At 37.1% G+C, this 15,771-nt stretch overlaps 1 protein-coding gene across 2 annotated transcripts in view; it reads left to right on the top strand.

Moving 5' to 3' along the window:
- Positions 1–15,771, top strand: part of NFATC3 (nuclear factor of activated T cells 3) — a 72,394-nt gene that overhangs the window by 20,954 nt on the left and 35,669 nt on the right. For both annotated transcript variants that reach the window (XM_086469606.1, XM_086469607.1), the window contains exon 3: positions 7,767–7,929. In XM_086469606.1, coding sequence (XP_086325732.1) covers positions 7,767–7,929 — 163 coding nt within the window. The remainder of the gene's footprint in view (positions 1–7,766; positions 7,930–15,771) is intronic.

Raw genomic sequence — 15,771 nt, 5'->3', positions numbered from 1 at the left:
TTTTCCTTCTTTCTTCAGTGTTCAGTAAGTGTTCGGTACTTAACAAAATTCAAAAATGTGCAACATGCTTTTGAGCATTGTAGTTGTGTTTCAGATGCCATCCAAACAATTTTTTTTTTTTTAGATGACAGCTTGTTATTTGGTCACAAAGCCCATAATCTGCCAGTGTGTAGCATATGAAAAATGCCTGTGTATTGTATGCCCTGAGTCACATTTCTGCTTCCTGGTCAAATATAAGTCTAGACAAGTAACGATGGATGGAGCCAGTGCAACAATTCCTTTTAAATAGGTAAAAATTAACTAGGTAGTCTCTTCTGTATCTAGGAATAGTGAAGGTATCTGTCAATGATGTCATTAACAAAGTACCATGGCAGATGAGGAGTCTTTTGATGGCAGATTAAATTGGTCATTTTACAGAATATTCAGCAATGAAGTTGTTTGATAATTTTATTTATTGCATTGTCACTCTAGTTACTGTTAATTAAGGTACATCTTTCTTTCACCCACTAGCCTCCCTCCAGGATGATGGACAAGAAATGGCTTTATCTGTGTCTGATGTTTCCCTCCCCTCCACCTGGAAAATGCCTTTCAGAGATCTTAATGTAGTGATAGTAGATGCCCTTATTACCCAACATTTCGTGAAGATGCTGAGTTTATGACTTTTTCTTGCACATCTACTGTTACAGCTTGATTTTTACTCGCAGAAAAAAGCTCAAGTTTTTTTTCACTAAATCTCTTTAGAAGACCTATTTCTAGGCTTTTGCATAAAGTTATTTCAGATTCTTTTATTAATTGGATTCTCTTTTTCTTTCGCTCCTTTCCCAAATTCTGTAGTGGCTGTTGGAAGGGAAATATAGGTGCTTCAAGTTCACTTTCTTATTTAGATTGCCTTTGTCAGTATAGGTTATAAATAGTCTAGAAGAATACTAGAAAAAGTGTTTATTCCAAGTCTATTCATATTCAAATATCAAAATTTGATCCACTTGCTTACACTGAGGCGCTATCTGAGAGGGTGCCTTTCACACATGCTCATGTGAAGTGTATCCTTAAGTCTTTGAAACTTTGTGAAATTTCTATTTAGTAGGTATTTCATAAATATTTATAAAATCATGTAATATTGGGAAGTTCTTTAAGACTAATTCCTTTTAATGACATTTTCTTGTTTAGATTCCAGTCAGCCTCCTCAAGTACAAAGCTGCTGTATTAGGAAGATGAGTAGCAAATTGTATTTTGAAGTACTATGCATACTAGTTTTACAGAAATTAATGTTCTCAGTTACAATGTATATAGCTCTTCTGTGTCTGATCCATCTCCCCTGAAACAGGTTCACAGTTTAGAAAGTGTGTTTTTCAGTACTTTTTAAAAACTTGATCAAGGTGAATAAAAAGAGTATAGGGATGACCCAAAAACCTTAACTGAACAATCAGTATAATATAATATACCTTTGGTGAGGGCTTGTCACTAAAAGTACCATTCATAAGAGATCAGCAACCTTTCTGGTGTTAACAGCCATGGTGTTCTGGATAGAGTTAACAACAGTCGTGGACAACGACCAGCACTGGTGCAGGTAACATGGGGCATTTTGTTAGAAGAGTGGTTAATGATGATGCAGTTGAAAATGATGGGGGTTCTGTTATTTTTGCTTTTAGGTTTGTTGTTTTGATTATTTTTGCTTTAAACTTAGGACTTTTAACATGAATTGGCTAGTGGAACAGTAAGCTTTAGGTTCTGTAAAGTAGATCTTCAGAGTCTAATTTGTGTCTCAAGCAAATAGGCACTTTGCAGGGTAGTAAACTTGATGAGTCATTAATTTTTTCTTTCTTTCTTTAAACCCTGAAGTATTTGATGGGAACAAATGGTGGGTTTGTGTCTGGTAGATAACCAGGCAATATTCATTAAGGGCCAAAAATCTTGAAATAAAACCTAGGGGTTTTTTTACTATGTCTTCCCTCATGGAGTTCTTAAGAGACTTATACATTGATTTAAAAACTACTATATAAACTGATGTCTGTCTTCAGACTGCTATGTCACAAAATTAATCTAGAGCACTGAGAAGTGACAGGATATCAAGTAGTTGCATTGTTCCAGTAGCAATGAACAAGCAGGCTTTAATAGATGTATTTACAGCTCAGGAATCTTTTTAGTGATGGATACTTAATGGCAACTTGAGAGTATTTTATCTGCAATTATCTGTCAGTTATCACTGGAAGCTAGGATTGCTGACAATGATGCTTACTCTAATAGAAAAAAATAGTTTAAATACAGTGGTCGATGGTTGAATACTTGGAAAAGTTGTTTCTCTTGCCTGAATCCTTCTCTTGGAAGTCTAGGAAGTAGAGAGGAACAGAATTATGTTCTATTTTTAACATAACTATTGGGACTTTGGTCTTAATTTGAAGAATAAATCTTCCAATGTGAGTGGACTATAAGCAAACTTAGTCTGCAAAGTACTTACCTTATCTTGATAAATAGAAATAAAACCAGCTATGCCACGTTAGCAAAACTTTAAAGTGAAAATATTTGCAAATCACTGACTTTGAAGATAAGGACCCATTTAAATGAGACAAACAAGAGAACTTTGAACCTCTTAGATTTTTAATAAGCTAGGCTATTGCTGTAATGTTTACACACCATTAATGAATCCAGAGAAATTCAGGTAGTGTTTGATATGGGACCTTTGTGCTGTACATGTGATTCGGCTCTCTGCTTTGTTCTGAAATGATAGAATATCAATTTTACTTGTCAGTATACTGTATCAATTCTCTGAAAGCATAGTTAACTGTGGATCTGTAGTAGTAGAACACTGATATTTTGAATGTAAACAGTATTCTAAAAGTCTGTTGATAAGCCACTGTGGCAACTGGAATGGCCCCCAAATTCTTAACTCCAAAATTACTCCACCAGGGAAAATATTGCTTTGTTCTAGGTAGTGAAGAGCAACCATAGCAGTATTTTGGCTCTACAAGCATTCTTGAAAAGGACCGTAGTATTAGATCATAGCTAGGATTTGAGATGCTCAGGGGTTTGCTGTGTCGCAGGATATTGCTGTTGGTTAATCTCTGTAAAAACTTGGGATGAGGAAAAGATGTGGAATATCCATTGTATGGTCAGTCAGCTTTTTCCCTTTTGATGTGTTGGGAGGAGCTGTCAGTGGAAAATGTTATTTTTGCTGCAACTAAGAAATAGTAAAAGAATCACTCTAGCAGATCTGTGAATCTGAACCACTGATGGAAATAAGAACTTTCACAAGCATCTTGAGAACCTAATGAGTATCTTTGAAAGGTTATTACTAGACTTAGTGACTACAAAGAGGCAGGAACATGTTCATACAGAGTGGCTACAATGAGATCCACCTGTGTTTGAAAACTTTCTAAGCAAGGAGTCCAGGAGAACAATAAACTAAAACTGAGCTAATAGCACATGTGCTTCAGCGGAGGTACCAGTTTGTTGCAGAGAGCCCAGCTATTTGTCCAATGAATTACACAGGAAGAATGCTACAAATGGAAGGTAACTGTGTTAACTGGATTATTTTTAGTGGCTTTTCATAGGCTTTGTTCTTCCTTTTGTCCCACATGTACTGCTCTGGGGCCTCAGTCAAATGCAAGCAAGCAATCTTGTTTCTGGGGTTTGTTTCTTCCTGTGTGAGAGAGGCATAGTCAGCCCATGAGCTGGGCCCTGACTTCTGCAGGTCTACTTAAGTCTTTATGGACAGTGGGCTGTCCTTACGCTGAACATTAGATGTTTCCTCATCAGTTCGTGCAGCCTGAATCAGTTCTATTTGAGAGATAATGGTTGCAGAGGAAGAAGGTATCTGTTAAAGTAATATTGATAAATTATCACTGAAGTGATAATTTTAAATGCGGTGGCTTCTGCTGAGGATGCTACTGAAGGGGTCCTTCTTTACTTCTGAGTTTCCTTTAATAGCTGCTGTTCTCTGAAGCCTTTGATTTTGATGTGATAGGAGTATAAGCCTTTGGAGGCTTGCATTAATCAGACTATATTATATTGGTATTACTGGAAGAACATTTGTACATTTACAGATTGGTGCTATTTCAACAACATGCTAAGGTTTGATTCTAATGGAAGTTTTAGAATGACAGTCACTCATTATTTCTGTTACCTTACATGTGACTTGGTGCTTTACTAGTAGGTTACTGCATTGTTAATAAGGTTTTTACTCATTTAAAGAAAACCAAAAATTAGAGAAACTTCTGTAAAAGACTAAGTCACAAGCTATTGTAACAGTAATTTGGCAATGAACTAGGTAGAACTTTGTAATGAAACATGTGGAAGTGTCTATGAATGTGTTCCTCCCCCATCAGGCTGGAAAAGTGAGGCGCTTTAAGGTTCTTATTTATTTTAATCTTTTTATTTAAAATTACTTGGAAAAACCCTTACAGTCAGCAGCTGATCCAGATTCTGTGTTCTAAATGCAAAGTTAGATGGCTTTATCAATAATACAAATGCTATTGTGCTGTGTATAAGCTGGGAGAGACAGAAATCTTTTTGTAACACCAAATTTTTGCTCATTTCTGAAGCAGCTGAGCTTCTTATTCTTAAACATGTTTCAGGTATTTTAAGAGTAATGCAGCACTAAATTTTGAACTTACATAAGTTCTGAACTACCAGCGATCATTGGGAGTTCAATGCACAGTTTACAACTGATAAAATAACTGATTAGTCAGAAGTCTAGCAATTTTACTGCTGATCTCCCCTAATAGTGTAGACTGCACAACATTTTTTTGAGAATAGATTCTTAAATGCAGTATAGCTAGCAGCTTCAGACTTATTTTTCAGTATCCAGCATCTGGTACAAAATAGCGTTGCTTCATACTGAAAAGTGTTCAAAATACACGCAAACTTGTTGCTACCTCTTACCCCTCAAACACCAACGTGATTCTTCTTGTTTAATGTTGATTTCTACATAGCATGAAAAAAAAAAACCCAGGAGTTTGTAGACTGTATTGTGATATTTTTAAAATTTATTTACTGTCCAAGCTTGGGGGTTCATGTGACTTTCAGAAGATGACAGTGCCAGCTAGGATGTTCCCACTCTGCCTCCCTCCCACTAGTTCTGTTTGAAGAAGCTGTATAGACAACTGGGGCTCTGGTAAATTAGTAGGATTCAAAAATTTACCTTTCAAAAAGAAATAAATTTAGATCACTGATCCAGTTCAATGTGTATTTCTGCAGCGTTTGTCTCAAAAAAAGTGAAAGGATGATGAGGAAGCAGAAATACATTAAACTGATATCCCCACAGGGCAGAAGGGTGCACGACAGTGTGCCCAAATTTAAGATTCCACTGCTGCTGAGAAGCTGAGGGTGATGGAGATGGCAAGAAAAATATTTAGAGAGAAACAACGCTTTGGGTATCCAACATCAAACTCCAAAAGGAAGCAGCTATAACTCTCTAGCCTGCTACATCCAGAAAACATCAGTTTGAGGCAGCACAGCCTCAGAGGCTGTGTAAATTATTTGGAGAACTGTGTTTTGAAAGCTTTCCAATTTTTTGATGTTTTAGGTGTCTGCGCATGCGTTGTGTGCTTGCTTATTCTCTCATGCTGATATTTTCTATTTGTTTTCAAAGAATGAAAAATCTTGAGACTTGGTTATTTTCCTGTCTTTGTGTTTGTTCTAGTATTCCAAATATTTTTTCAGGAGATAATGGGAGTCTGATACAGCTTGTGCACATTTTTATTAGTTAATTGCAGAAGGAGTAAACCTCTTTGAGAGGCTGTATGGAGAGTAGTCCCAAGGAACAAATACTGTTTTCTTGACTGAATTTATTATTAAAATTTTAGTAATTCCTCCCGGTAATTGGTATATAGTCTGTGGTGTTATACCAAGTTTTCTTAGGGACTGTATCTGTTCACTGTGTATACCAACTATTTTGACATAGAATACTTGGTTATATGTGGCGAAAAATGTTTCTAGAAGTACTAAAGAAAAAATTCTCGCATGATACATTTCCTTTTAAACTCTTTTTAGTATCTTCTAATCCTGACATTTTCTTTCCTTTTTCAGACAGAAGACTTGAGTCCTCTTCTTCAGTAGCTATAAAAGTGAATGTCAAGGTCTAGTTGATAGCCAATAGTAGCATTTAGGCAGTACGTCTTGGCCTGTGGTAAGTATCTGGAAGGACTGGGCTTATACTGCATTCCTGTCAGTGTCCTCTTACTGCTGACATCACCAGTCCTCTCCTACCCAGTAAATACTATTGCTGTGGAAGGACCAGTCATCAGACCTCCTTACTGGGGGAAGAAGAGTCTTTGCTGTACACTAAATGCTTGTGGAGATGATTTATTGCTCACATTTCTTCTTTTCAGTAAGAAGAAAGGGAAATACTAATTTCTTCCATTGCTCTTAGGTGCTTCAGGAGATAAGGCTTGTGTTACAAGTTAGCCCTCTCCTGAAGTGCATGGCAGAGGTACTCCGTGAAGCAGCAGGTCAGCAGACTTGTAGGTTTTTTTCCTATAGGAGGAGGGCAGCAAGTGGTGCCATTTCATCTCCCTCTTTTCATGCTTAGTGACAGTGATTTTTGTAGTAAAAGGTAGATTTATAGTGCTTCAGGCTGAGCCCAAGTCCGTCCAGATACTTGCTAAAGACAGAGCTTTCTTTTCTTATTTGTCCAGTCCAAACATTATCTTCTTTCTTAACTATGGATATGTTTTATAGGTCTTAGCTAAATTCTCCAGAAGGTATATTATTTTTCTTGGACCTGTGGCTATTCATGTTTGTGGAAATTTGCATGGCTTTGGATTGGTGGTGGTGTTTTTCCTGACTTCCTGTAAAGCAGAAAGAAATGGACTCAAGCTTTCTCAGATGACAGTACAAACCGATATTTGTCCATCTCTTTAAAACATAATTTGCTTTCCCTATTGGTCAGAGTAAGGTAGTACAAAACCATTTTAATAGCTTATTTTTATTGTAAATGTTCTTGTTTGGTACACAATGCTATAAACATTCACTTTTAAATGTTCATAAATTAATTTGCTCTACCAGGTAATTACTGACTTGAATCTGACTGTTCATCCTATTAGACTTATAAGTCTGTAAATCTATGCAGGTAAAAGGGTAGGTATTGAAAACACTGGTGATATCATGTGGCTCATTTCCCTTTGAGGTTCTTCCATATTCCTTCTATTACTGCATTTTGTTCTTTTTCCCTGGAATGGCTTTGCTACTGCGTGTAAGGGTATGTGTAATCTGTGGATAAGCATGTACTTTAGGTGTCTGTTGTCTGTTGCAGTAAGTCTTTATGCTTAGATAGGACTACTAGCTCTAAAATTTTGGATCATCATATATGAACACATTTTAATGATAGTTAACAAAGTGCAGTGCTTACCAGTCTTAGAAAAACAACAAGGTGGAAGACAATAATGCAGAGCATTAAAACTTAATGACTTACAGATTGAATTTAGATGTCTAACAACATTTAAACTTGCTTGCTGATGTACTCGAGAATAAAAAAATTAGTATAAAGACATTATAGAATAGCACTGGTAGTGTGGGGCTGGGCATCATACGGTACCTTTCTTTTATTCTGGTGTTGAAAGGAAGACATTCCACTCAACCCCAAAAGAAATACCTAGTTGGAGATTTTAATGCACTAGCAAAATTTTGGAATTTTCAAGTAACAGTTTTAGGCTAATAGGTCATTGTTTGTTAGGAAAGTGACATCTTTTCTGTGTTTTACCATGAAGTTACTTTGTACTGTGGCCAATAGTGTAGTTCATCTAACCATAGTGTGCTTGTCTTGATTGCAGCACATCTTCGTTGCCGCCTCTTGACTGGCCTTTACCAAATCATTACGGGCAGTGTGAACTGAAAATAGAAGTTCAGCCTAAAACTCATCACAGAGCTCACTATGAAACAGAAGGAAGCAGAGGAGCAGTAAAAGCATCTACTGGAGGACACCCTGTAGTGAAGGTAGGAAGTCTGGCTTTCTTGAATAGAAGATAATTTTTTAACTACAATTACTGGTATTTACAATGCTGTGAATTGTTACCTTCTGTGAAGCTTACAGTCCTTCCTGGATAAGATTTTCTCCCTTAAATGTAGCTTGTTTCATAAAAAAGCTACTTTGAGGTGTTTAAAATCTTAGTTTGCTACAGTTACAATGCATGGCACAGTTTTATGCTGTGTGCAGTTTTATGCTTGTGAATGGATTCCCAGTGCAATAGCATATTACTTAACGTATTCAACATGAACTTTGAAGAGGGAGTGTGCATGGGGACAGGTAAGAAAAGTCCAAATACTAGATTAGTTGGAGCCATACTGAAATACGATATAGCTTCATTTGAATCAGAAATCTTCTTTCTTTTGGTGTTGAGGCAGCTGCTGAATGCTATAAATGCCTCTTGTTCGTGTTTTTATTAGGTTATTTCTGTGAAATGGTACCCATAAATTCTGCTAATTTTCACTCAAACATTTGGAGTAAATAAACTTGACTCTTCTCTTTCTTCAGCATGAACCAGAGGTTATTACTCACAGTTTAATGGTAGCTGTCTCCTTAAAAAGTAAGGCATCATCTGGTTTCATTAGATTTGGACTGGTTATCTGTAAGTGGAAGTAAGACTTGTTTCTTGCTTTTGTTTTTTTTTGACATAATTTCCATTGTCTTAACAGAATCATGCAAGCTTTATTGTCTCTTAGAACAGCTCCGATCAGTTTCAAGAAAATGCAGTAGGGCAGGCAGCAGTCCACATCTGGCTAACAGAGGGTGGTGCTATACTGACTGGTTTGATAACTGGTGCCTGCCATTAACAGTTGCTTTGGCTGGGTTCTTTAGCTAATGCTAAATATTTCAAACACTAATGAACATCTAAAGCGTTATTATTTAAATACTTTGCAAACACCATCCAGTTACTGTTGAGCTCAGAATTAGATATAAGGTTGTGGTAAATTAGGCTTGGCTTTCATAAGAAAACTTTGCTGTCATATTCTCTTTGAAGTGTGGGTTTGGTATTGTGGGTATAACTGTGTGCACAAGCTGTGATGAGCTCCTCTCTGACTTTGAGTTCAGGTGTGTACACATACTTTATACTGGGAAGACTTCTGGATTAGTTAGGGGTAGTTGCTGATGTCTCCTTTAATGTCTACAGTGCCAGCTGGCTCATGCAGCTTGAAAGGGAACCCACCCTCATTCACTGGACATGGGGAAGATTGTGCTGAGGAACTGTGGTACTCCTTAAGATGCCTTGATTTATCAGTTTGCCACATCCTTTGGTGAAAGCAATGTCTCTTTACATACTCACCTCAATCTTGCTTAACAGTCTTAAACCCAAACCAAGTTAAGATAAATTTTAACTGTTCATTTGTAAGTCAAATCAGACAACAGTTATAAAACCTTTATAAGACAAATAGGGGGAAAAAAAATCGGATTACATTAAGGTTACAGCAGGGTTTGTTTTTTTCCCCCAAATCCAGGATATTTCCTGTTCTTTTCCAGCAGAATGGCAGTCAGGGTTTCAGTCCTTAACCTTTTGCTATAGCAGGCTGTATATTAAAAAAGTATATATTTATCCTATTTCAGTAGTTGGAAGTAACTCATTACTGTTTGAGACTAGATGCAAAGTGCTAATAGGATTGGCATAATCAGTCCCTGTTCTCTTTCTCCTGCTCATACTACAGTGTAAGCATGTTACCGCTTTTTCTTCTAATAGTTTATGTCTCCTCTCTGGCAAGTGACTTCTGTCATGCTTTGTAATTACATCAGTTTTGGAAAAGCTCTAATGTTATACCTATATAAGTAAAGAGGTGTGAGCAGAATATGAATGTCTTGGACCATTGGCTCCTTTTTCCTTGCTTAAGCAATCTTTTCCTTCCAAGCTCTTCATCTGATGAATTTCTTCTCTCAACCTGACTCCTAATCATGTTCTTTGGGCTATTTATCAAACTCTGTTTTTTTTCTCTGATGGCTTACCTTGAACTTTTTCATTCCTCCTTTTTTTCCTCTTAAGACTTTGTATATTTTCTTTCTCTCCCTCCAAAAAAGGGCTGGTTGTCCGCATCCCATCTTCTTTCTTGAATGTCTTTCCTTATTCCATTTCCATTCTTAATCTGAGCTCTTCATCCAACTTTCCTGTTCTCTACAAAGTTGCTCAATATTTTCCTTTTCATCACAATACCGTGGCCTAACCAGCTCCAAGACCTACTAGATTTCTTCGCACAGTAGAGGCAAGGGTCAAGTGCCTGTCAGGGAAGTCTATGCTGCAAACTAGAGAAAACTGAGGATGCCTGGACTAGGCTGGAATCTGAAAGTTGGCTGGGCACACATCTTCATGTAGAGCATTCTGTTGCTTTAGCTGGTGGAGAACAAGTAGACACAACTTTCACATGCCAAGGTGCTGGCATTGGGATTTCTGCCTCATTAATGATGTGTTAAACTTGAGGGATTTTAGCTGACAAAGTAAGTCTCTGCTGAGCTTTTGTGAACTGCATTCAAATTATTTTTTTTCACCTGCCCCCAGGTGCTTGTGTCTTGCACCAATATTTGCATTAAGGGAACTTGTTTTGCTGATGTTTGTAGGATTTGACAAACATATGTAGGCTTTCTTTTGCTTGCAGAACTAGATGCTTCCAAGCTGCGGTACTAGATGCAAGTTAGAAAAAACAGATTTGTAATCTATGTGTCTTGCACCGATGATTTTAAAAGCTATTCATTTGCATTAGAATTCTAAAATACCTTGCTATGACAAGAATGCTGTTTTGAAAATGGGGATAGTATTTATGAGTCTGACAGTCTCATGCTTAAACACATGGATTGTGCTCTGCCTCTCTAAATTAAAATGAATACAAATGCAAATCAATATTCTATTTTGCAATTTGGTCTCTTCCAGCTGGATTAGAAATTAATTGTTGTGCTTGATGGGAAAGAGGAAGTTGTTATGAAACAAAACATCGATTTGTATTAACTTTTTACTTATTGCTGGGAAAAACAGTATGCTAAAGGCCAAGTTTGGTGAAAGGTAAACACTAAATATCTGTGAGCAGATGAAAATTACTCCATTTAAATACAAAAGTGAAATCTTCTGGAAGCTTATTACGCAAACCCAGTTCTGTATGCATTGCTATTTGTTTCTGACTTAACTTTTCTTTTTAGTGTTATTAGCATGATGCTAGTCACTTCCATGTGTGCCATCATTGCAATAAAGTACTCTGCATTTTCTGGTGTGAAATAACTCTATGTTAACCAGTGTCAGAGACAAGAACGGATGTGGGTGAATAGAATAGAATATTGCAGTTGGAAGGGACCTACAATGACCATCAAGTCCACCTGCCACGTCTGGGAGCCTAAAGGCCTGTGTGCCTGAAGGCTTGTTTGCATTTTGCTTCCTACACAATTATTTTTTTTCTCTTGAATGTTATTTTTAGAAAGCTAGAGTATTTAATTTCCAAACTGTGAAACCTCTGTAGTTCTGCATGTGCAGTTGATGTGTTACTTAAAGATTTTAAGATAGTACATAGCTTCAAGCCATTAATCTATTAGTGCATGTCATTAATCTGTTACTAATACTGTACCATACCTGTTGCTAGGAGACTAAGCTTCTGACAAATTTGGCATCATCTGTTGTGAGTAGGTTTAATCAGCTTATTTCCAAATGTGAGGAAACAAGATGAGTGGAGCATCATGCTTTGCTTTGTAACGTCATTGACTTTAAGGAAGCAAATTCGGTAATGAAATTCTCTTGTTTTCAGCTCTTTTAATGCAAAATGTTCTAAATAGCAGATACCGGTCATCTTTGTGTCTGCTCTTGGGAGCATGTCCCAACTAATCCATGTCATCTCGAACAATTTCTTTTACCTTGATAGTGAATCTGCAGGGTAATGCTGACAGTTTTCACAGGAAGGAATAAATAACTTGTCAGAATGGTTAGCGAAGAACAAGGTGGAGTGTTGAACTTCTGTCATCCAAATTATGTGGAAATTTTGTATTGCATTGTTAGGAGACACAGAAAGCCTCTGAGCTTTCTCTGACGACTATTTAGGCATCTTCTGCTTCAGAATCCCCAAAATAGATAGTAAAAGCCATGTCAATGCGTCTACAGTATGTTTGAATACTCAGTCTAGAAAAATGCAGTAATTAATACGAAAAACATTAAAAATGGCACACTGGACAATGCAGTCATCTGCTTTTTGTATTGTATGTGTACTAAAATGTGGAAAAGTAGTAACTTTTCTTCAAAGTAAAACCAATTTATGTATGGTTTTGGGGGGGGGGGGTTGTGTGTGGTGGTGGTTGTTGTTGTGGGGTTTTTGGGGTTTTTTCTTCTGTAGGTTATGTGGGAATAGCCTTTTTCTATCCTGGAAGTGCTAGCCAAAAGCTGTCCATAGCATAATTTATCATTTGGAGTTGGTATTTTGGGAACAGTACTTTCCCCCCGCCCTCCCCCCCTCCCCCCCCCCCCCCCCCCCCCCCCGCAAGAGTGTAGAGCAAACTGCAGATGGACAGTGTACTGTGGTGGCTAGTTAGATGTGACTGGCAATTCTGCACTGTGTGAAGTTGTGCTATTTGTCTAACACTACTTTAGCTATGAATTGATCTCCTTTTTAGGGTAGTGTAGAATGGGACAGGACTCTGAGCTAAAACACTCTTCAAAATACGCCTGAAATTAGCAGTTAAAACACTTGAAATCCTGTCCGCAAGCAGTGAGTGAGTGTGTAGAAGTATGAGATTTCAGAAATAGAAATCCAAGTTTTTAAACCTTGAAGGATGTTCTGTATGTTGTGTGATACGGTATCATGACCAATAATACACTGGTATCTGCAACTACTTGTTTGCTGTAGTTCTTTGCAGGACCTGTTTGTCTTTGTAGTGACCTTTAAAATGTTTTTAAAATTGGACTTGTGCTGCTACCTAATAGTTTATTAAAGTTTGTTCCTTTTGTGTCTCACTATTTTTTTCAGAATTGCAAAGGTCTGTACTATTTTAAACTCTTCCAGTCAGTCTACTCAGTAAGTTTATTTAGCAAAAGAGGAAGGAAGATGCTTTTTTGATGTGCATGCTTTTCCTTCTCAGTTGCTGGAAAGGTACATCAAATAATCAAGTGGTAGAAAATAGTACTGCACTTCAGGAAGGGGAAGTAGATATTGTTTTGGTTTAACATATTTAATTTTAAAATCAGACATATAACTTTTTGTAATGTTATAACCTTTGCAGAATCAGAATGAAATTATTTTAAAATTCCCATGTGCTTGAACCAGTTGGTTGAAGTATTGCCTAATAGAACTGAATGGAGTTTTCTTCCATTAATTCTGCCAGGTTTTTTTACACGGTCCATTGAAGACTATAGGTCAGCACCTCTGCAAGGCCACAAGGGATGACTGTGGTCAATCGGACTTTCAATAACTTCCCTGAACTCTAACTTCTTGCGTTTATATATATGGGTTTTTCAAGCTTTTCAAAATGCAACTGTTGATAAATTCATGACAAATTGTACCACTGGTGTTAGTCACTGTGTGTCTCTTGTTTCAAATTATGTTAATCTTCATGCCTTTGGATCTTTGTCATCCTTGCTTTTATTCCCAGGGCATTGTTAATAGGTGTGCTGTGCAGCTTGACATAGTAGCCCTTTGGCTTTTAAACCAGCAGTCTTCACAGTTCTTTAGGAAAGTCACCGCACACCACTCAAAAGTGACATTCTTGTGGAGAAATATCTGAAGAAAAAAGTTTGGTTCTTGAAAACCGTGCACGGTGCCTCTTTGATAGCGCTGTCCAGGCTTGTGTGTCACATCTCTGTTGTCTCAGAGGGCAAAATACTTCAAAGGCGTGGTTTGCTTTTCTCTTTAAATGCAATAAAGAAAAAAAAAATATTATTTTTACTTTAGAAGTGGACTAAAATTTAAGCAGTGGAAGTTCTTTTCCTTTAGGATTGTTGAGGTTTCATGGTGAATTATACCATATCTTTACTCATACAGTCGTCCAAAGTAAAAGTAAAAATAGTAAAAATACCAAATTCAGGAGAACCGCTGTATCTTTCATCCTTTCACCTCTATATAATGTGGACTCCATTCTCCTCTTTTGCCCTCCTTAGCTTGTAATTTTGGGGGGGTGGGGGTGGGTGGGGTGGGGGTGGTGTGTGTTAGGGAGTACAGAAGTCACTGAAATGCTTCCAGCTGCCATGAGACTAGCAAGGAGGAAATAACTAGTTACAACGTGCTTTCCGTATCGAGGTGTTGAAAAGACTAGGAAATCTCCATCTGAAGTAAGTGCTTACTAAGTGCTTGTAGTTCTTTACGCAGCTGTGTGTTTCCTTCCCTGTTCTTCATGTTTGAACTGAGGATTTTTATATGGACACTGGTGCATTTGGTGAAGATAGTGGTTAATCAAGTCTGTTGTTCACTGAAGTTATCCCAAACTTTTCCTCTGACATGTCTTGTATTTCAAGACTAAGCCCTATTTTTAGGAGGCCTATTTGTATGCAAAAGCTTTCTTTCTAATCAGCCTACTTTACCACTCCAGTAATGCCATAAGCAGTGAATTAATTGTGCAGACACAAAGGAGCACTAAAGAGTTGATAGAATCTTCATCTTCAATTAGCAAGCAAAGAAAAGGCATATATAAGATAACACATGAGCATTAAACCCCAATGAAAGTTTATTTAAACATGGCGATTTCCTAATAAATGCTGGAAAGTTTTGCAGGAAATTTGCTTTAAAAATACAATCAAGTGGGTATTTTGGCACTGTATTAGTATTGTATTGCTTGATTGTTGAGCATAAAACTTAGCTAATGAAATGATTTTTCTAACTCCTTCCCCAAGTTTTAGTTCCATCTTTCTTCCTTAGTTTTTAGCCTGAAAGAATAGGTATGTGAAACCCTGACATCCCTTCTGGATTCAGTGACACTATTAGGTATTAGATTTTTTTGTAAATAAACAGGGGGTTTTGGTTCACAAAAACAAAGTATATTAGTATTGTCTGATAGGTACCTGTTTACTGTGAAGTGTATATTTTCTGTTGGATATTTTTGTCAAGTCTTGTTACAGGTCTAAGGAAATCACGGCTTGTGGATAAATAACATTTACATTTAAATAGAGCTTGGTCATACTTGGGCTGCATTGATAAGTGGGAAACAGACAGAACCTTCTTAATTTAAAAAAAGGCAGGAAGGGAAGCTTAAACTTCTAAATATTAAAAACTAAAAAAAAAGTCTTCTCGCAAGCTTGTTGAGTGTTGCAAGCTTTACTTTAGATCAGAGCATGGAATTGATGACATGTGAGCCAGATATGGCCCCAATATGATCTGCATGTAATCTGGAAAAATGCTAACTTCTTTTTTCTAGGTTGATGCCTCCTATTTAATGTGACCTTTCTGCTTTCCTCAGCAAGGAAACGGTTCTCACCACTACTACAAAATTCCAAGTTTAAATGCTGCTGTATTCAGTGGTCAAGTTAATCTATATAGTCTCTAATGTTACACGTTTTTTAAGGATTTTTCCATATGTCCATTAAGAAGGTATGAATGTTTTTGTAATGTAAAATACGACTTCTTGATGATCCAAAAATTCTCTCATTAACTTACTGTCTTTGTAGTTACTTGGTAAAAATTATAAACTAAGTATTGACATGCATGTGTGAGTTTACTGCATGAAGTATAGTAACAGGGCTGGAACTGTTTTGGCGTGAAGCCCTTCTGGCTTATCCTGTAGTGACCTTCAGTCTTTAGCCTTCCAGCTTTAGTTTAACTTACGCATGCACTGACCTTTGCTATGGAAACGATATAGAAACACAAAAACAACTTGGCTGAGTTTCCTCCGCAAAGCAGTGG

Source organism: Leptosomus discolor, chromosome 8 (genome assembly GCF_034619465.1).
Source record: "Leptosomus discolor isolate bLepDis1 chromosome 8, bLepDis1.hap2, whole genome shotgun sequence".
In the NCBI taxonomy this organism is placed as follows: Eukaryota; Metazoa; Chordata; class Aves; order Leptosomiformes; family Leptosomidae; genus Leptosomus; species Leptosomus discolor.
This window is presented reverse-complemented; position numbering and strand designations above follow the sequence as displayed.